We start from the raw sequence: 22,356 nt of genomic DNA, 5'->3' as shown, positions 1-22,356 counted from the left end.
AGGTGGTGCCGAAAGGCGACGGCTTCTCAGGCAGCTTGAAATACAGCCTTGGCGCCCGAAGGTAACCGTCTCAACCAACAGCTTTCACTTCCCATCTTCTCCCCGTCGCCGGAGCGTCAAGAAACCAAGAACTCATCCTCCCCGGCGCCCCCCTCTCCACCGCGCAGAGCCCCCGCCTCTGCTGTCGATGGACCAGTTCCATCACGGCCACCACGTGCGGCTGCGCAGCCGCCAGCTCGGCACGTACCTGAGCGCCGACGAAGACGGGCATGGCGTCTCCCTCCACCCCCGCCGGGCGTCGATGAACACGGCTTGGGCGGTGCACTTGCACCAGGGACAGAACGTGCAGTGTCTGCTCCTCCTCAGCGCCGCCTACGGCGGCTACCTTGCCGCCACGGACGCGCCGGCGCCGTTCGGCCACCGCGGGCTCCGCGTCGAGCAGCGCAACTACGACCATCCGGAGGTGATTGCAATCCTTTGGTTTGCCATCCCTTCAGAATCTGAGGACGAAGTCCTGCTTCGCCACATCAACCGTGGCTGCCTCCGTGCCAACGGGAGGTACCTCCGCTGGAACAACGGCGTCAGCGTCCAGGCCATCAACAACATCGCAAACGTCACCACGATGATGCACTGGGTCGTGGAGCACACCCCCGCCAGGGAGGGCATGCCTCCCCTTCCAGCTCCGACTGTGGTGAGTCCGCCATGCCCGCTTCTTGATTCTTCCCGAATTTGCACGAATTGGGTTCTTGGATGTTGTTAACATGCGTCGGAAATTGACCGCAAACATTGCAAATCGTGTTAATTTCATTCGCCCGGGAGCAATTCTTGGCTCTGTTATTGCCAGATTTGAGCTTCTTGCATGATTTGAGATTTCTTTGGCTTCTTGCGCCTCCGCATCTCAAATTCGCATTTGATCTCAAGTTCTTTGCGACTCAGTTGCAGCTTCACTTCCCCGCCGCCATGTTGCTGAACGTGGCCACGCGGCTGATCCACTACGTGTGGCTGAACGACGACGTCGACGGGCCCCTCATCGAGCACGGCGAGTTCTTCTTCGTTGGGAGGTCCGTGTTCCGCCTGAGGAACGAGCTGGCCATGCAGCTGGGCGCCATCATGGACGTCTCCGACCTCGTCATGTGCCTCCGCACAGGTGTTGACCGGCTTACCCCACTCCTCGTCAACCTGCCGAGGAACCAGGAGACCCTCCGCATCGTCGTCGTCATCGCGGGGACGCCTGGTGAGAGGCCCTCAACTTCCTAGTTCCTACTCGTCTTCTGTGGCAAGAAACTTATATTTACAGTAGTCTTGAACTTGTCCAGATATTTGCAGTAGCCTAGTGCTTGAAAAGCGTTCGAACCTGTTGCTAATCTGAAAACAGTTTACTGGAACTGGTTTAGTCTGAAACTTTTGCATATCTCTGTTTCACTGAGGAGTTAGGAGTTGGAAATATTCTGCACTACTGTAGGATCATAGACATCAGTAAGAGTTCCTGAATCAAATCCACACCGAACCTGTTTGATTTATGGACAGATGCTAGTTTTCAATTTTCATATGTCAAAAATCCACGCTGAAGAAACTATTGGATTTGATTCAGATGATTCAGTCTGGCGAGTTCAGCTTCACAGAGAATATACTGATTTCTATCTTTTATCCTACTGTAGTTTGTTTCAAATAAAGTGTGGAGAAAAGTCAGGTTGTATCCCACAGCACATTACATTGTTTTGAGGTTTTGTACGGCAGCTTTCCTTTTCATCTTCTTATTTAAACTTGTTGCAGTACCTGACACACATGATGCCTAGCTGCTTAACTATTTTTCTTCTAATTCAGCCCACGCGGAGCTGCGGTACCCGGATGTCCATGCAGAGTAGAGATATGCCAGAGCAAGGACTCCTAGGACTGCTGCTCAGTGTTCACCTCTTCAGAAGTGTCAGATGCCTCGGACACGATGACATTAGAACCCAGGTCCTTTTGTTGAGATATGCGTTCAGGAAGCGTTCGCATCACGGTTTAAAAATTCCGAAACTGTTTGAACAACGGTGCGGTGAGCCGGTGACATTAGTCTGTAATGTGTTTGACAATGGCCACTACTTCAATGTTGCTAGCTGCATTTCTCTTAGGTGTTGAGACAGATGTTGTGGTTCTTGCAGTGAGTTGAGTACTTGAGTTTTGTTATTCTGCTGAAAGTTTCAGTCCATTAGAGGAGAGAATAAATTTCTGATTCGACAACGATCGAATTCTGAACATGGCGACCCTAATGCGCTCGGACACTCTGCCTATAAGTTTCAGCCCGTTTTCATTAACACCTATAATTCTGAACATGGTGATGATAATGCACCTATGCTTACTCAACTGAAAGAAGAAAACTGAAACTGAAGATGCTAATGCACCTATCATTTGAATAACATGTGAAGAAAATTCAGGTTTTATACCTGGCCATAACACTATAAGAATACTAGTTTCTGCAGATTATATTGTTCTCATGCTTTGTGCATCAACTGTCCTGTTGATCTGACTGCTGTTTATCAAAATTATAAGACTTTTTTATATGCAGCAATAGTTGAATAACAACTTCTTTTAATCATAGAAACTTTTTTAAATTTGTGTTTTTCTAAACAAAAATATTTTTTTGAAATTGTGAACTCGTTTTATAAAATCATGATTCTTTTGTGAATTTTCAGGAAAAAGTGAAAAAGTAAAAAAAACGGTTCATGAACCTTCTAGAAGGTTACCATAACGGAAATGTTAACGCCCACACGTGTGGGCGTTTGCATCTCGCCCACACGCGTGGATCCGCGTCCGTTCGTGAGCGCACGAATCTTGGCATGTTTCTAGTGCCACGTAGGACTGGCTTGGTGTGTGGGCGTTCAGCCGGTCGCCCACACGGCCATTTCACCACAGAGGAGGAGCTGGTGTGTGGGCGTTCAGCAGTTCGCCCACACGCCACTTTGCACGCACACACAAGGGCTAGTGTGTGGGCATTTGGCATCTTGCCCACACGCCCTTCTCCTCTCCCATACCCAAGCTGCTAGTTGCCATGTGTTTTTGCACTGCACATGGCAACTGCCCCTAGTGTGCTTTTATAAGCAGGTGGCAACTCTCTTTTTTTACTCGAGTTTGCCATGTGTTTTGCAGGGTACACGGCAACTGCCTAGTGTGCACGTAAGTAGATGACAACTCTCTTTTACCGAGTTACCATATGTTTTTGCATGGTACATGGCAACTGCCCTAACGTGCATGCAGATGGCAACTGCCCTAACATGCACGTAAGCAGATGGCAACTCTTCCTTTTTACATGGCAACTACCCTAGCATGCTTGTGAGCACATGGCAACTCTCTCAACTGCCTAGTGTTAGTATGTGGCAACTCCTAAAGTTATGAAATCATGGCAACTACATTAGATCAGACCATACATGGCAACTGCAGTTGAGCAACCATGGCAACTGCAGTTGTCCGACATGGCAACCGTAGTTCAGCGACATGGCAATTGCAATTAAACGAACATGGACGAGGGTCTGGACCATGGCAACTACGGGCGCACGGTGACCGTCACGCGTGGCGTGCAGGACCAGGAGGTACGAGACCTGACATACGGGCGTGTGGGCGTTATCAACTTCACCCACACGCACGCGTGTGAGAGGGGTCGGGAGGGAAAAAAGAGACGTGTGGGCGCTAATTGTTTTGCCCACACGTAGGTGTGTGGGCTGTTCCTCTTATACACCACACAAAATGTGTGGGCGGACTCCCTAACGCCCACACGTGTGGCACTTATCGGCGTCCTACCATAATTAGTTGGCTCGCAGCCTCGCACAATGTAATATGCTCTCAAACTGGGTCGGCCTGTCTCTGGTCACTTGGATCGTTCTCATGTGCAACGTGCCAGCAATTTAACGCAATAAGCGTTAAATAAGATTATATTTGACCTATTAGGCGTGCTCAGAGGCGCCTCCCCATGTGTTGTCTGAGGGCTATTGCCTCAAGGAGCAGGCCCACTAATGTTGAGAGCCCACATAGTAGACAGACACACTAGCAGGCAAACGACACCCACAACCCAGCGCACCAGGAGCCTTCATTTCGAGAAACAATGGTAACCTAAGGGCATCTCCATTGCATAGCTGCTTATGTAGGCGCTTAAGGACTAAAAATAGAAAATATATTGTCTAGTGTTTGTATAAGAGCCTCGGCCTCCAACGTCTAAAGCTCTGAGTCGCTAAACATCCCACATCAAACCAACTGTTGGTGCACTGGAGCACCCGCTGCCAACTCTGGCAGTGCTGGCTGGAAGGCGCCAGGAAATATTGACCAGATTAGCAAAACGGACAGGATTTAGATCCTTAGCGCCTGCCCTTAGCACCGCATTGTAGATGCCCTAAGGATGCAAGGAGAGCCTTTTTCTCAAAAAAAAATTCCATTCAACCACTTGATATCATGATATTGTAACGATTACCTTGAACTTGTGTTTGAATAAACTATCGTTATATACCCCTAAAAAAAGCAGCGTGCACGATCTGGATCTAACTTGCACGGGCCGATGGATGGATTTTCTAGGCCCATAAGCCCGCAAACCCCAGGTAGTGCCGAAAGGCGACGGCTTCTCATCAGGCACTTGAAATACTCCGGCTTGGCGCCCGAAGGCAACCCTCTCAACCAACCGAACAGCTTTGGCTTCCCGTCTTCTCCCCCTCACCGGAGCGCCAAGAAACCAAGAACCCATCCTCCCTCATTGTCCACCCCGTAGCGACCGCCCCGCCTTCTGCTCTCCGGTGGTCCAGGCTCGGCGACCGATGGAGCAGTTCCATGACGGCCACCTCGTGCGGCTGCGCAGCAGCGAGCTCGGCACGTACCTGCACGCCGACGAAAACGGGCTTGGCATCTCCCTCCACCACCGCCGGGCATCGATAAACATGGCGTGGGCGGTGCACTTGCACCAGGGCGAAGACGATGTCTATCTGCTTCTCCACAGCGCCGCCTACGGGCGCTACCTCGCCGCCATGGCGCCGCGGGGCCATCGTGTGCGCCGCGTCGTGCAGCGCAACTTCGACCATCCGGAGGAGGAGGAAATGGTTTGGTCTGCCACCCTGTCAAAATCCGGGAACGAAGTCCTCCTCCACAACTTCCAGGGCGGCTGCCTCCGCGCCAACGCGAGGGCCCCGTACCTCGACCGGAACAGAGTTATTTACTCAAAACCACCACATTATGGGCTAGGGTAACAGATCGATACCACATTTGAGGCAGTTCACAAAAAACCACCAACAATGGGGCTAATCTGTAATGCGGAGCACTGACGCTGCGTTTTAGCCCAGAAAACAGCGAATCCGACAGGTGGGTCCCGCCTATCAGGCTGACGTGGCGCGTGTTGACGGACGCCGTTAGACGGCGAGAGACGGCCGTTTCGGCGCGCCCGTCTAAGTGGCCCGCACCGGTCGGTGTTCGAACCAGACCAGCCAGTTCATCACTCTCGCTCTCCTCTCTCTAGACCCCGACCACCACCGGCGCCGCCACTGTCGACTCACCGCCTTTCGCCGCTCCGCCATGGTTTCTTGGAGTGACCAGTCCTCGAGCTCTTCTTCGGACGGCGAAGAAGTCACTAGCCAGGTATGCATGTTCGCCTCTCGCCTCCCCCACGGATTAGGGTTCATCCCGCTAGGGTTAGGGTTCATCATTTGGGGATTTTTAACCAGGTCGCTGATTTGTGCAATTTGTGTGCTGGTTAGCTTCCTAGGACTATCTCTTGCTATGAATGGAGTGGCATTGCTCACGATCTGTCGTCTCGTTGTCTACATCAAGAACCGTGCGTCAGGCTTGTTGCATTTGAATCTGTGGACACAGGCAGACGTTTTCTTGCGTGTGCTCAGGAGAAGGTATGTTGGTTAGTAGTGTAAGTAGATTAGCTTAGTTAGTTTATGCTCCATTCACTTGTCAGTACTCCAATTTTGTGTATCAAAGATTTGTTCCTGGATAGATGTAGCTTCAGTTGATGTAATAGTTGTTTCTGCCCATAATCTATATAATCTATGCATATACAATCTTATAGATGGATATAATGTAGCCCATGAAGATGTAATAGTTGTTGCCCATAATCTATGCATATAATCTATGCATATACAATCTTATAGATGGAAAAAAAATTATATATGTTGTTATAATTGTTTCTGCCCAGAATTTGTGCATACAATTTTGAGATTATATCTATTAATTAATGATGTAATATTTGATTTAGGCACCAATTGATGCATATAATATAATTCAGTGGATAGAAGTAAACTAAAATTCAGTGGATAGAATTAAACTAAATTTCAGTGGATAGAACAAAAACTACAGATTGTGCACATTTGGGTGGAAAGAACTAAACTACAATTTCATACAGTATTATATAATTTGTGCACATTTCATATAAATACTTATTGAGAACATATTTATTTAATTGTAGGCAGAACTAAAGTGCAACTATCTCGAGTGGATAGACCCAGAGTGGTCAGTGGCTATGCAGTTCACCCTCACTGAATTGTGGAGCATGTATAACAAAGAAATCGATGACAGGCTGAAACAAAATGTTGAGCTTGGTGAAAGAAATTTCAAACTAGTTGGAGAAAAGAGGAAGATGGAGGAAGATCTGAGGTTTTTCAAACTGGACTTTGCTAAAATGGTTGCTGACAAGGAGGATGCTATCACAGAGTTGGGCAATGCTAGGTTGGCTCTAAGTGATCTCAAAGAGGAGATGGAGAAGAAGAAGTTGGCAGACCATGGTTGTACCAATCTTCATCAGGTACTTAGGGCAAAGGCAGAGAAAGAGAGGGACCAGCTAGTGGTAGAGAGAGACCAAGTTGTGACAGAGAGGGACCAACTGAAACAAGAGAAGAAAAAACTAGAGTACATGATTGCAGATCTGCTCAAACAGAAACATGGGTACAAGGACAAGATCAAGAAGTTGAAGGACATATGTGATGATTTTTAAGTATGTATTGTGGTGTGGTTTAGGGTAGCACTGCAGTTGATATGAATGTGCTCTTATGCACTTCCAAAGCTGTAATGCTTTATGTATCTTTATGTCCAAGACTTGTGTTGTGTACTCTGAAGACTTGTGTTGTGTACTCCCAAGAACTAATTAATGTCCTACTTATTATCAATGTATCTTTGGATCAATGCATCTTTGGATCAATGTCCTACTTATTAATGTATTTTGTTTGTATGAAATGAAATGTTTGTAGTTGTTTTGCCATAATATTTGCACAAAACATATATTCTAAATGTTTGTGGTTGTTTTGCCATAATATTTGCACAGAATATATATTCTAAATGTTTGTGGTTGTTTTGCCATAATATTTGCACAGAACATATATTCTAAATGTTTGCACAGAATTTGAACAGCAGGAGATAAACATAGATAACTTCAAAGTGCCATACATAGGTTTAACAAACTTAGGTTCTGAGTGCCATACATAGGTTCATAATGTTATAAATAAAGTGATGTAATGCCTGATTTAGCACACATGCACTTGCATACAGACTTCAAATTTGAGCATTTAATAGTTCCCACTGGCATAAAAGTACCCCTCCATCCTCTTGCTCATGTACTTTGTCCTCTTTGGCCTACTGCCTGCAGGCTGGCTAGTAGAAGCTTCTGCAGAACTTCTTGGAGGCTTGAACCTTTTTGCACCCCTTCCAGCAGCAGTGGAAGATCTTGCACCTCTCCCAGCAGTAGGAGAAGAACTAGCACCCCTTCCAGGAGTAGTAGCAGACTTTGCTCCTCTTCCAGCAGCAGCAGATGAACTAGCACCCCTTCCAGCAGCAGGAGATGAGGCTGCACCCCTTCCAGCCGCACTAGTAGTCTTTGCACCTCTTGCAGCAGCAGGAGAGGAGTTTGTAGTAGATGATGATGGTGCACCCCTAGCACTTCCAGTAGCTGATGAAGCTGCACCATGGTGCCATTCAGGTACAGTCCTGTTTTCCTGTAATTAAAAAATTAAACAACTTTATAATGATGGGTTAATTTGATAAATGCCACTCCAATTATGGCGATTCTGAGAAATGCCACCACAATTTCCAAACTTTGAAAAATGCCATTTCATGCCACTTCCAGTGGCATTTTTCGAAGTCTGCAGTGGTGTTCTTCAAAGATTGCAAAATTTGCAGTGGCATTTTTCAAAGTTTGGAAATTGCAATGGCATTTTTATGAATCGCCATAATTGGAGTGGCATTTATCTAATTAACCCTATAATGATCGGTCAATAGAAATGAACACTCAACTAATTTCAAAATGAAAATACCATGTGCTTGTTCCTCCTGATTTGCAGATCAAGCCACAATGGCTTTGGACAACTTGTGTACTTGTGTCCTTGCAGCTTGCAGTTCCCACATGTTATAGTAGCCATCCTAGATGTCTGCTTTGCTTGAGGTGGCTCAAACTTTCCTTTTTTCCTCTTCTGCTGGCCCCTTCTTGTCATCTTTGAATTGTGGTGGTTCAATGTCAGGTGTTGGATGTTGGGGAACGTTGCAGAAAACAAAAAATTTCCTACGGTTTCACCAAGATCCATCTATGAGTTCATCTAGAAATGAGTGATCGGATTGCATCTACATACCTTTGTAGATCACGCGCGGAAGCGTTCAAAGAACAGGGATGAGGAAGTTGTACTCGACGTGATCCAAATCACCGGAGATCCTAGCGCCGAACGGACGACACCTCCGCGTTCAACACACGTACGGTCAGTGTGACGTCTCCTCCTTCTTGATCCAGTAAGGGGGAAGGAGAGGTTGCTGAAGATCCAGCAGCACGACGGCGTGGTGGTGGATGCAGCAGTCACCGCAGCAGGGCTTCGCCGTTCTCTACGGAGGAGGAGGAGGTGTTGGAGGGGAGAGGGAGGCGCCAGGGGCATGGGTGCGGCTGCCCTCCCTCCCCCCTCTATATATATAGGGTCCCCAGGGGGGGCGCCGGCCCTGGAGATCCAATCTCCCAAGGGGCGGCTGCCAAGGGGGGTGGAGTGCCCCTCAAGACAAGTGGGGCGCCCCCCCCCCCACCCTAGGGTTCCCAACCCTAGGCGCAGGGGGAAGGCCCAAGGGGGGCGCACCAGCCCACTAGGGGCTGGCTCCCCTCCCACTTCAGCCCATGGGGCCCTCCGGGATAGGTGGCCCCACCCGGTGGACCCCCAGGACCCTTCCGGTGGTCCCGGTACAATACCGGTAACCCCAAAACTTGTCCCGATGGTCGAAATAGCACTTCCTATATATAATTCTTTACCTCCGGACCATTCCGGAACTCCTCGTGACGTCCGGGATCTCATCCGGGACTCCGAACAACTTTCGGGTTACTGCATATACATATCTCTACAACCCTAGCATCACCGAACCTTAAGTGTGTAGACCCTACGGGTTCGGGAGACATGTAGACATGACCGAGATGGCTCTTCGTCAATAACCAATAGCGGGATCTGGATACCCATGTTGGCTCCCACATGCTCCTCGATGATCTCATCGGATGAACCACGATGTCGAGGATTCACGCAACCCCGTATGCAATTCCCTTTGTCAATCGGTACGTTACTTGCCCGAGATTCGATCGTCGGTATCCCAATACCTCGTTCAATATCGTTACCGGCAAGTCACTTTACTCGTACCGTAATGCATGATCCCGTGACCAGACACTTGGTCACTTTGAGCTCATTATGATGATGCATTACCGAGTGGGCCCAGAGATACCTCTTCGTCATACGGAGTGACAAATCCCAGTCTTGATCCGTGTCAACCCAACAGACACTTTCGGAGATACCCGTAGTATACCTTTATAGTCACCCAGTTACGTTGTGACGTTTGGTACACCCAAAGTACTCCTACGGTATCCGGGAGTTACATGATCTCATGGTCTAAGGAAAAGATACTTGACATTGGAAAAACTCTAGCAAACGAACTATACGATCTTGTGCTATGTTTAAGATTGGGTCTTGTCCATCACATCATTCTCCTAATGATGTGATCTCATTATCAATGACATCCAATGTCCATAGCCAGGAAACCATGACTATCTGTTGATCAACGAGCTAGTCAACTAGAGGCTTACTAGGGACATGTTGGTGTCTATGTATTCACACATGTATTACGATTTCCGGATAACACAATTATAGCATGAATAAAAGACAATTATCATGAACAAGGAAATATAATAACAATCCTTTTATTATTGCCTCTAGGGCATATTTCCAACAGTCTCCCACTTGCACTAGAGTCAATAATCTAGTTACATTGTGATGAATCAAACACCCATGGAATTCTGGTGTTGATCATGTTTTGCTCTAGGGAGAGGTTTAGTCAACGGATCTGCTACATTCAGGTCTGTATGTACTTTACAAATATCTATGTCTCCATCTTGAACATTTTCACGAATGGAGTTGAAGCGACGCTTGATGTGCCTTGTCTTCTTGTGAAACCTGGGCTCCTTGGCAAGTGCAATAGCTCCAGTGTTGTCACAGAAGAGTTTGATCGGCCCCGACGCATTGGGTATGACTCCTAGGTCGGTGATGAACTCCTTCACCCATATTGCTTCATGTGCTGCCTCTGAGGCTGCCATGTACTCCGCTTCACATGTAGATCCCGCCACGATGCTCTGCTTGCAACTGCACCAGCTTACTGCCCCACCATTCAAAATATACACGTATCCGGTTTGTGACTTAGAGTCATCCAGATCTGTGTCGAAGCTAGCGTCGACGTAACCCTTTACGACGAGCTCTTCGTCACCTCCATAAACGAGAAACATTTCCTTAGTCCTTTTCAGGTACTTCAGGATATTCTTGACCGCTGTCCAGTGTTCCTTGCCGGGATTACTTTGGTACCTTCCTACCAAACTTACGGCAAGGTTTACATCAGGTCTGGTACACAGCATGGCATACATAATAGAACCTATGGCTGATGCATAGGGGATGACGCTCATCTCTTCTATATCTTCTACCGTGGTCGGACATTGAGCTGAGCTCAATTTCATACCTTGTAACACAGGCAAGAACCCCTTCTTAGATTGATCCATATTGAACTTCTTCAATATCTTATCAAGGTATGTGCTTTGTGAAAGACCTATGAGGCGTCTCGATCTATCTCTATAGATTTTGATGCCTAATATATAAGCAGCTTCTCCAAGGTCCTTCATTGAAAAACTCTTATTCAAGTAGGCCTTAATGCTGTCCAAAAGCTCTATATCATTTCCCATCAAAAGTATGTCATCTACATATAATATGAGAAATGCTACAGAGCTCCCACTCACTTTCTTGTAAACGCAGGCTTCTCCATAAGTCTGCATAAACCCAAACGCTTTGATCATCTCATCAAAGCAAATGTTCCAACTCCGAGATGCTTGCACCAGCCCATAAATCGAGCGTTGGAGCTTGCACACCTTGTCAGCATTCTTAGGATCGACAAAACCTTCCGGCTGCATCATATACAATTCTTCCTTAAGGAAACCATTAAGGAATGCCGTTTTGACGTCCATTTGACATATCTCATAATCATAGAATGCGGCAATTGCTAACATGATTAGGACGGACTTCAGCTTCACTACCGGTGAGAAAGTCTCATCGTAGTCAACCCCTTGAACTTTTTGATAACCCTTAGCGACAAGCCGAGCTTTATAGATGGTCACATTACCATCCGCGTCTGTCTTCTTCTTAAAGATCCATTTATTTTCTATGGCTCGCCGTTCAACGGGCAAGTCAGTCAAAGTCCATACTTTGTTTTCATACATGGATCCTATCTCGGATTTCATGGCTTCCTGCCATTTGTCGGAATCCGGGCCCGCCATCACTTCTTCATAGTTCGAAGGTTCACCGTTGTCCAACAACATGATTTCAAGACAGGGTTGCCGTACCACTCTGGTGCGGAACGTGTCCTTGTGGACCTACGAAGTTCAGTAGCAACTTGATTTGAAGTTTTATGATCATCATCATTAACTTCCTCTCTAGTCGGGGTAGGCACCTCAGGAACATTTTCTTGAGTTGCGCCATTTTCCGGTTCAAGAGGTAATACTTCATCAAGTTCTACTTTCCTCCCACTTACTTCTTTCGAGAGAAACTCCTTCTCTAGAAAGGATCCATTCTTGGCAACAAAGATCTTGCCTTCGGATCTGAGGTAGAAGGTATACCCAATAGTTTCTTTAGGGTATCCTATGAAGACGCATTTTTCCGACTTGGGTTCGAGCTTTTCAGGTTGAAGTTTCTTGACATAAGCATCGCATCCCCAAACTTTTAGAAACGACAGCTTAGGTTTCTTCCCAAACCATAACTCAAACGGTGTCGTCTCAACGGATTTTGACGGAGCCCTATTTAAAGTGAATGCGGCAGTCTCTAAAGCATAGCCCCAAAAAGATAGCGATAAATCGGTAAGAGACATCATAGATCGCACCATATCTAATAGAGTGCGATTACGACGTTCGGACACACCATTACGCTGAGGTGTTCCAGGCGGTGTGAGTTGTGAAACTATTCCACATTTTCTTAAGTGTGTGCCAAATTCATGACTCAAGTATTCTCCTCCACAATCTGATCGTAGGAACTTGATTTTCCTGTCACGTTGATTCTCAACCTCACTCTGAAATTCCTTGAACCTTTCAAAGGTCTCAGACTTGTGTTTCATTAAGTAGACATACCCATATCTACTCAAGTTATCAGTGAGGGTGAGAACATAACGATAGCCACCACGAGCCTCAACACTCATTGGACCGCACACATCAGTATGTATGATTTCCAATAAGTTGGTTGCTCGCTCCATTGTTCCTGAGAATGGAGTCTTGGTCATTTTACCCATGAGGCATGGTTCGCATGTGTCAAATGATTCGTAATCAAGAGACTCTAAAAGTCCATCTGCATGGAGCTTCTTCATGTGTTTGACACCTATGTGACCAAGGCGGCAGTGCCACAAGTATGTGGGACTATCATTATCAACCTTACATCTTTTGGTATTCACACTATGAATATGTGTAGTATTACGCTCGAGATTCATTAAGAATAAACCATTCACCATCGGAGCATGACCATAAAACATATCTCTCATATAAATAGAACAACCATTATTCTCGGATTTAAATGAGTAGCCATCTCGTATTAAACGAGATCCTGATACAATGTTCATGCTCAAACTTGGCACTAAATAACAATTATTGAGGTTCAAAACTAATCCCGTAGGTAAATGTAGAGGTAGCGTGCCGACGGCGATCACATCGACCTTGGAACCATTCCCGACGCGCATCGTCACCTCGTCCTTCGCCAGTCTCCGCTTATTCCGCAGCTCCTGCTTTGAGTTACAAATGTGAGCAACCGCACCGGTATCAAATACCCAGGAGCTACTACGAGTACTGGTAAGGTACACATCAATTACATGTATATCACATATAACTTTCGTGATGCCGGCCTTCTTGTCTGCTAAGTATTTGGGGCAGTTCCGCTTCCAGTGACCACTTCCCTTGCAATAAAAACACTCAGTCTCGGTCTTGGGTCCATTCTTTGGCTTCTTCCCGGCAGCTTGCTTGCCGGGCGCGGCAACTCCCTTGCCGTCCTTCTTGAAGTTCTTCTTACCCTTTCCTTTCTTGAACTTAGTGGTTTTATTCACCATCAACACTTGATGTTCCTTTTTGACTTCTACCTCTGCTGATTTCAGCATTGCAAATACTTCAGGAATGGTCTTTTCCATCCCCTGCATATTGAAGTTCATCACAAAGCTCTTGTAGCTCGGTGGAAGCGACTGAAGGATTCTGTCAATGACTGCGTCATCTGGGAGATTAACTCCCAGCTGAGTTAAGCAGTTATGTAACCCAGACATAGTGAGTATGTGCTCACTGACAGAACTATTTTCCTCCATCTTACAACTGAAGAACTTGTCGGAGACTTCATATCTCTCGACCCGGGCATGAGCTTGAAAAACCATTTTCAGCTCTTCGAACATCTCATATGCTCCGTGTCTCTCAAAACGCTTTTGGAGCCCCGGTTCTAAACTGTAAAGCATGCCGCACTGAACAAGGGAGTAATCATCGGTACGTGTCTGCCAAGCGTTCATAACGTCTTGTTCTGCAAGGAGAACAGGTGCGTCACCTAGCGGTGCTTGTAGGACATAATCTTTCTTGGCAGCTATGAGGATGATCCTCAGGTTCCGGACCTAGTCCGTATAGTTGCTGCCATCATCTTTCAGCTTGGTTTTCTCTAGGAACGCGTTGAAGTTGAGGACAACGTTGGCCATTTGATCTACAATACACGTTGTAAAGATTTTAGACTAAGTTCATGATAATTAAGTTCATCTAAAACAAATTGTTCAATGAACTCCCACTCAGATAGACATCCCTCCAGTCATCTAAGTATAACATGATCCGAGTTAACTAGGCTGTGTCCGATCATCATGTGAGACGGACTAGCCAACATCGGTGAACATTTTCATGTTGATCGTATCTTCTATACGACTCATGCTCGACCTTTCGGTCTTCTGTGTTCCGAGGCCATGTCTGTACATGCTAGGCTTGTCAAGTCAACCTAAGTGTTTGCATGTGTAAATCTGTCTTACACCCGTTGTATGTGAACGTTGAAATCTATCACACCCGATCATCACGTGGTGCTTCGAAACAACGAACTGTCGCAACGGTGCACAGTTAGGGGGAACACTTTCTTGAAATTATTATGAGGGATCATCTTATTTACTACCGTCGTTTTAAGTAAACAAGATGCAAAAACATGATAAACATCACATGCAATCAAATAATAATAGTGACATGATATGGCCAATATCACATAGCTCCTTTGATCTTCATCTTGGGGCTCCATGATCATCTTGTCACCGGCATGACACCATGATCTCCATCATCGTGTCTCCATGAAGTTTCTCGCCAACTATTACTTCTACTACTATGGCTAACACGTTTAGCAATAAAGTAAAGTAATTTACATGGCGTTTCTCAATGACACGTAGGTCATACAAAAAATAAAGACAACTCCTATGGCTCCTGCCGGTTGTCATACTCATCGACATGCAAGTCGTGATTCCTATTACAATAGCATGAACATCTCATACATCACATATATATCATTCATCATTCATCACAACTTTGGCCATATCACATCACAAAACACTTGCTGCAAAAACAAGTTAGACGTCCTCTAATTGTTGTTGCAAGTTTTACGTGGCTGCAATAGGGTTCTAGCAAGAACGTTTTCTTACCTACGTGAAAGCCACAACGTGATTTGTAACTTATATTTACCCTTCATAAGGACCCTTTTCATCGAATTCGCTCCAACTAAAGTGGGAGAGACAGACACCCGCCAGCCACCTTATGCAACTAGTGCATGTCAGTCGGTGGAACCGGTCTCACGTAAGCGTACGTGTAAGGTTGGTCCGGGCCGCTTCATCCCACAATACCGTTGAAGCAAAATAAGACTAGTAGCGGCAAGAAAGTTGACAACATCTACGCCCACAACAAATTGTGTTCTACTTGTGCAAAAAAGAACTACGCATAGACTTAGCTCATGATGCCACTGTTGGGGAACGTTGCAGAAAACAAAAAATTTCCTACGGTTTCACCAAGATCCATCTATGAGTTCATCTAGCAACAAGTGATCGGATTGCATCTACATACCTTTGTAGATCACGCGCGGAAGCGTTCAAAGAACGGGGATGAGGAAGTTGTACTCGACGTGATCCAAATCACTGGAGATCCTAGCGCCGAACGGACGGCACCTCCGCGTTCAACACACGTACGGTCAGCGTGACGTCTCCTCCTTCTTGATCCAGCAAGGGGGAAGGAGAGGTTGATGAAGATCCAGCAGCACGACGGTGTGGTGGTGGATGCAGCAGTCACCGCAGCAGGGCTTCGCCGTTCTCTACGGAGGAGGAGGAGGTGTTGGAGGGGAGAGGGAGGCGCCAGGGGCATGGGTGCGGCTGCCCTCCCTCCCCCCTCTATCTATAGGGTCCCCAGGGGGGGCGGCCCTGGAGATCCAATCTCTCAAGGGGGCGGCGGCCAAGGGGGGTGGAGTGCCCCCCAAGACAAGTGGGGCGCCCCCCCCCCCCACCCTAGGGTTCCCAACCCTAGGCGCAGGGGGAAGGCCCAAGTGAAGGAAATATGCCCTAGAGGCAATAATAAAGTTATTATTTATTTCCTTATAATCATGATAAATGTTTATTATTCATGCTAGAATTGTATTAACCGGAAACATAATACATGTGTGAATACATAGACAAACAAAGTGTCACTAGTATGCCTCTACTTGACTAGCTCGTTAATCAAAGATGGTTATGTTTCCTAACCATGAACAATGAGTTGTTATTTGATTAACGAGGTCACATCATTAGTTGAATGATCTGATTGACATGACCCATTCCATTAGCTTAGCACCCGATCGTTTAGTATGTTGCTATTGCTTTCTTCATGACTTATACATGTTCCTATAACTATGAGATTATGCAACTCCCGTTTACCGGAGGAACACTTTGGGTACTACCAAACGTCACAACGTAACTGGGTGATTATAAAGGAGTACTACAGGTGTCTCCAATGGTACATGTTGGGTTGGCGTATTTCGAGATTAGGTTTTGTCACTCCGATTGTCGGAGAGGTATCTCTGGGCCCTCTCGGTAATGCACATCACATAAGCCTTGCAAGCATTACAACTAATATGTTAGTTGTGAGATGATGTATTACGGAACGAGTAAAGAGACTTACCGGTAACGAGATTGAACTAGGTATTGGATACCGACGATCGAATCTCGGGCAAGTAACATACCGATGACAAAGGGAACAACGTATGTTGTTATGCGGTCTGACCGATAAAGATCTTCGTAGAATATGTAGGAGCCAATATGGGCATCCAGGTCCCGCTATTGGTTATTGACCGGAGACGTGTCTCGGTCATGTCTACATTGTTCTCGAACCCGTAGGGTCCGCACGCTTAAGGTTACGATGATAGTTATATTATGAGTTTATGCATTTTGATGTACCGAAGGTTGTTCGGAGTCCCGGATGTGATCACGGACATGACGAGGAGTCTCAAAATGGTCGAGACGTAAAGATTGATATATTGGAAGCCTATGTTTGGATATCGGAAGTGTTCCGGGTGAAATCGGGATTTTTACCGGAGTACCGGGAGGTTACCGGAACCCCCCGGGAGCCATATGGGCCTTAATGGGCTTTAGTGGAAAGGAGAAAGGGGCAGCCCAAGGTGGCTGCGCACCTCCCCCCTCCCCTAGTCCTATTAGGACTAGGAGAAGGTGGCCGGCCCCCCTCTCCCTCTTTCCCCTCCGAGGAATCCTAGTTGGACTAGGATTGGGGGGGGGGAATCCTACTCCCAGAGGGAGTAGGACTCTCCTGCACCCTCCTCCTTGGCCGGCCAGCCCTCCCCCTTGGATCATTTATATACGGGGGCAGGGGGCACCTCTAGACACACAAGTTGATCCACGTGATCTATTCCCTAGCCGTGTGCGGTGCCCCCTGCCACCATATTCCTCGATAATACTGTAGCGGAGTTTAGGCGAAGCCCTGCTGCTGTAGTTCATCAAGATCATCACCACACCGTCGTGCTGACGAAACTCTTCCCCGACACTTTGCTGGATCGGAGTCCGGGGATCGTCATCGAGCTGAACGTGTGCTCGAACTCGGAGGTGCCGTAGTTTCGGTGCTTGATCGGTTGGATCGTGAAGACGTACGACTACTTCCTCTACGTCGTGTTAGCGCTTCCGTAGTCGGTCTGCGTTGGGTACGTAGACAACACTCTCCCCTCTCATTGCTATGCATCACATGATCTTGCGTGTGCGTAGGAATTTTTTTGAAATTACTACGTTCCCCAACAGTGGCATCCGAGCCTAGGTTATTTATGTTGATGTTATATGCACGAGTAGAACACAAGTGAGTTGTGGACGATACAAGTGATACTGCCTACCAGCATGTCATACTTTGGTTCGGCGGTATTGTTGGACGAGACGACCCGAACCAACCTTACGCGTACGCTAACGCGAGACCGGTTCCCTCGACGTGCTTTGCACATAGATGGCTTGCGGGCGACTGTCTCTCCAACTTTAGTTGAACCAAGTATGGCTACGCCCGGTCCTTGCGAAGGTTAAAACGGAGTCTATTTGACAAACTATCATTGTGGTTTTGATGCGTAGGTGAGATTGGTTCTTACTTAAGCCCGTAGCAGCCACGTAAAACTTGCAACAACAAAGTAGAGGACGTCTAACTTGTTTTTGCAGGGCATGTTGTGATGTGATATGGTCAAGGCATGATGCTGAATTTTATTGTATGAGATGATCATGTTTTGTAACCGAGTTATCGGCAACTGGCAGGAGCCATATGGTTGTCGCTTTATTGTATGCAATACAATCGCGATGTAATGCTTTACTTTATTACTAAACGGTAGTGATAGTCGTGGAAGCATAAGATTGGCGAGACGACAACGATGCTACGATGGAGATCAAGGTGTCGCGCCGGTGATGATGGTGATCATGACGGTGCTTCGGAGATGGAGATCACAAGCACAAGATGATGATGGCCATATCATATCACTTATATTGATTGCATGTGATGTTTATCTTTTTATGCATCTTATCTTGCTTTGATTGACGGTAGCATTATAAGATGATCTCTCACTAAATTATCAAGAAGTGTTCTCCCTGAGTATGCACCGTTGCCAAAGTTCGTCGTGCCCAGACACCACGTGATGATCGGGTGTGATAAGCTCTACGTCCATCTACAACAGGTGTAAGCCAGTTTTGCACACGCAGAATACTCAGGTTAAACTTGACGAGCCTAGCATATGCAGATATGGCCTCGGAACACGGAGACCGAAAGGTCGAGCGTGAATCATATAGTAGATATGATCAACATAACGATGTTCACCATTGAAAACTACTCCATCTCACGTGATGATCGGTTATGGTTTAGTTGATTTGGATCACGTAATCACTAAGAAGATTAGAGGGATGTCTATCTAAGTGGGAGTTCTTAAGTAATTTGATTAATTGAACTTAAACTTATCATGAACTTAGTACCTGATAGTATCTTGCTTGTTTATGTTGATTGTAGATAGATGGCTCGTGCTGTTGTTCCGTTGAATTTTAATGCGTTCCTTGAGAAAGCAAAGTTGAAAGATGATGGTAGCAATTATACGGACTGGGTCCGTAACTTGAGGATTATCCTCATTGCTGCTCAGAAGAATTACGTCCTGGAAGCACCGCTGGGTGCCAGGCCTGCTGCTGGAGCAACACCAGATGTTATGAACGTCTGGCAGAGCAAAGCTGATGACTACTCGATAGTTCAGTGTGCCATCCTTTACGGCTTAGAATCGGGACTTCAACGACGTTTTGAACGTCATGGAGCATATGAGATGTTCCAGGAGTTGAAGTTAATATTTCAAGCAAATGCCCGGATTGAGAGATATGAAGTCTCCAATAAGTTCTATAGCTGCAAGATGGAGGAGAACAGTTCTGTCAGTGAGCATATACTCAAAATGTCTGGGTATAATAATCACTTGATTCAATTGGGAGTTAATCTTCCAGATGATTGCGTCATTGACAGAATTCTCCAATCACTGCCACCAAGCTACAAGAGCTTCGTGATGAACTATAATATGCACGGGATGAACAAGACTATTCCCGAGCTCTTCGCAATGCTGAAAGCTGCGGAGGTAGAAATCAAGAAGGAGCATCAAGTGTTGATGGTTAACAAGACCACTAGTTTCAAGAAAAAGGGCAAAGGGAAGAAGAAGGGGAACTTCAAGAAGAACAGCAAACAAGTTGCTGCTCAAGAGAAGAAACCCAAGTCTGGACCTAAACCTGAAACTGAGTGCTTCTACAGCAAGCAGACTGGTCACTGGAAGCGGAACTGCCCCAAGTATTTGGCGGATAAGAAGGATGGCAAGGTGAACAAAGGTATATGTGATATACATGTTATTGATGTGTACCTTACTAGAGCTCGCAGTAGCACCTGGGTATTTGATACTGGTTCTGTTGCTAATATTTGCAACTCGAAACAGGGACTACGGAATAAGCGGGCACTGGCAAAGGACGAGGTGACGATGCGCGTGGGAAACGGTTCCAAAGTCGATGTGATCGCGGTCGGCACGCTACCTCTACATCTACCTTCGGGATTAATATTAGACCTAAATAATTGTTATTTGGTGCCAGCGTTGAGCATGAACATTATATCTGGATCTTGTTTAATGCGAGACGGTTATTCATTTAAATCAGAGAATAATGGTTGTTCTATTTATATGAGTAATATCTTTTATGGTCATGCACCCTTGAAGAGTGGTCTATTCTTATTGAATCTCGATAGTAGTAATACACATATTCATAATGTTGAAGCCAAAAGATGCAGAGTTGATAATAAAAGTGCAACTTATTTGTGGCACTGTCGTTTAGGTCATATCGGTGTAAAGCGCATGAAGAAACTCCATACTGATGGACTTTTGGAACCACTTGATTATGAATCACTTGGTACTTGCGAACCGTGCCTCATGGGCAAGATGACTAAAACACCGTTCTCCGGTACTATGGAGAGAGCAACAGATTTGTTGGAAATCATACATACCGATGTATGTGGTCCGATGAATATTGAGGCTCGTGGCGGATATCATTATTTTCTTACCTTCACAGATGATTTAAGAAGATATGGGTATATCTACTTAATGAAACATAAATCTGAAACATTTGAAAAGTTCAAAGAATTTCAGAGTGAAGTTGAAAATCATCGTAACAAGAAAATAAAGTTTCTACGATCTGATCGTGGAGGAGAATATTTGAGTTACGAGTTTGGTATACATTTGAAAAACTGTGGAATAGTTTCGCAACTCACGCCACCCGGAACACCACAGTGTAATGGTGTGTCCGAACGTCGTAATCGTACTTTACTAGATATGGTGCGATCTATGATGTCTCTTACAGATTTACCGCTATCATTTTGGGGTTATGCTTTAGAGACGGCCGCATTCACGTTAAATAGGGCACCATCAAAATCCGTTGAGACGACGCCTTATGAACTATGGTTTGGCAAGAAACCAAAGTTGTCGTTTCTTAAAGTTTGGGGCTGCGATTCTTATGTGAAAAAGCTTCAACCTGATAAGCTCGAACCCAAATCGGAGAAATGTGTCTTCATAGGATACCCAAAGGAGACTGTTGGGTACACCTTCTATCACAGATCCGAAGGCAAAACATTCGTTGCTAAAAATGGATCCTTTCTAGAGAAGGAGTTTCTCTCGAAAGAAGTGAGTGGGAGGAAAGTAGAACTTGATGAGGTAACTGTACCTGCTCCCTTACTGGAAAGTAGTACATCACAGAAAACTGTTTCAGTGACACCTACACCAGTTAGTGAGGAAGCTAATGATAATGATCATGAAACTTCAGATCAAGATACTACTGAACCTCGTAGATCAACCAGAGTAAGATCCGCACCAGAGTGGTACGGTAATCCTGTTCTGGAAGTCATGCTACTAGATCATGATGAACCTACGAACTATGAAGAAGCGATGGTGAGCCCAGATTCCGCAAAGTGGCTTGAAGCCATGAAATCTGAGATGGGATCCATGTATGAGAACAAAGTATGGGCTTTGGTTGACTTGCCCGATGATCGGCAAGCAATTGAGAATAAATGGATTTTCAAGAAGAAGACTGACGCTGATGGTAATGTTACTGTCTACAAAGCTCGACTTGTCGCGAAAGGTTTTCGACAAGTTTAAGGGGTTGACTACGATGAGACTTTCTCACCCGTAGCGATGCTTAAGTCTGTCCGAATCATGTTAGCGATTGCCGCATTTTATGATTATGAAATTTGGCAGATGGATGTCAAAACTGCATTCCTGAATGGATTTCTGGAAGAAGAGTTGTATATGATGCAACCGGAAGGTTTTGTCGATCCAAAGGGAGCTAACAAAGTGTGCAAGCTCCAGCGATCCATTTATGGACTGGTGCAAGCCTCTCGGAGTTGGAATAAACGCTTTGATAGTATAATCAAAGCATTTGGTTTTATACAGACTTTCGGAGAAGCCTGTATTTACAAGAAAGTGAGTGGGAGCTCTGTAGCATTTCTGATATTATATGTGGATGACATATTACTAATTGGAAATGATATAGAATTTTTGGATAGCATAAAGGGATACTTGAATAAGAGTTTTTCAATGAAAGACCTCGGTGAAGCTGCTTACATATTATGCATTAAGATCTATAGAGATAGATCAAGACGCTTAATTGGACTTTCACAAAGCACATACCTTGACAAAATTTTGAAGAAGTTCAAAATGGATCAAGCAAAGAAAGGGTTCTTGCCTGTGTTACAAGGTGTGAAATTGAGTAAGACTCAATGCCCAACCACTGCAGAAGATAGAGAGAAAATGAAAGATGTTCCCTATGCTTCAGCCATAGGCT

General features: G+C 45.8%; 3 protein-coding genes across 3 annotated transcripts in view; all 3 read left to right on the top strand.

Moving 5' to 3' along the window:
- Window positions 1-88: 88 nt before the first annotated feature.
- Window positions 89-1,865, top strand: LOC147958114 (uncharacterized). The gene is made up of 3 exons (XM_087531962.1): window positions 89-691; window positions 937-1,234; window positions 1,825-1,865. The coding sequence occupies exons 1-3, from the start codon at window positions 188-190 to the stop codon at window positions 1,863-1,865; spliced, it is 843 nt and encodes a 280-aa protein (XP_087388088.1). The 5' UTR covers window positions 89-187.
- Window positions 1,866-4,778: 2,913 nt separating this feature from the next.
- LOC147958112 (uncharacterized) overlaps window positions 4,779-22,356 on the top strand; it is a 34,672-nt gene continuing 17,094 nt past the window's right edge. Inside the window, exons 1-2 of the mRNA XM_087531961.1 lie at window positions 4,779-5,165; window positions 20,246-20,251. Coding sequence (XP_087388087.1) covers window positions 4,779-5,165; window positions 20,246-20,251 — 393 coding nt within the window. The remainder of the gene's footprint in view (window positions 5,166-20,245; window positions 20,252-22,356) is intronic.
- On the top strand, window positions 5,527-6,949 carry LOC147958113 (uncharacterized). Its single transcript, XM_087536760.1, has 3 exons — window positions 5,527-5,589; window positions 5,709-5,855; window positions 6,425-6,949. The coding sequence occupies exons 1-3, from the start codon at window positions 5,527-5,529 to the stop codon at window positions 6,947-6,949; spliced, it is 735 nt and encodes a 244-aa protein (XP_087392886.1).

The sequence above is a fragment of the Triticum urartu genome, chromosome 7A (genome assembly GCF_056163025.1).
Source record: "Triticum urartu cultivar PI428250 chromosome 7A, HENAU_Tu73, whole genome shotgun sequence".
Classification (NCBI taxonomy): Eukaryota; Viridiplantae; Streptophyta; class Magnoliopsida; order Poales; family Poaceae; genus Triticum; species Triticum urartu.
Note: the sequence above shows the minus strand (reverse complement) of the source record. Positions and strands in the feature narration are given on the sequence as shown.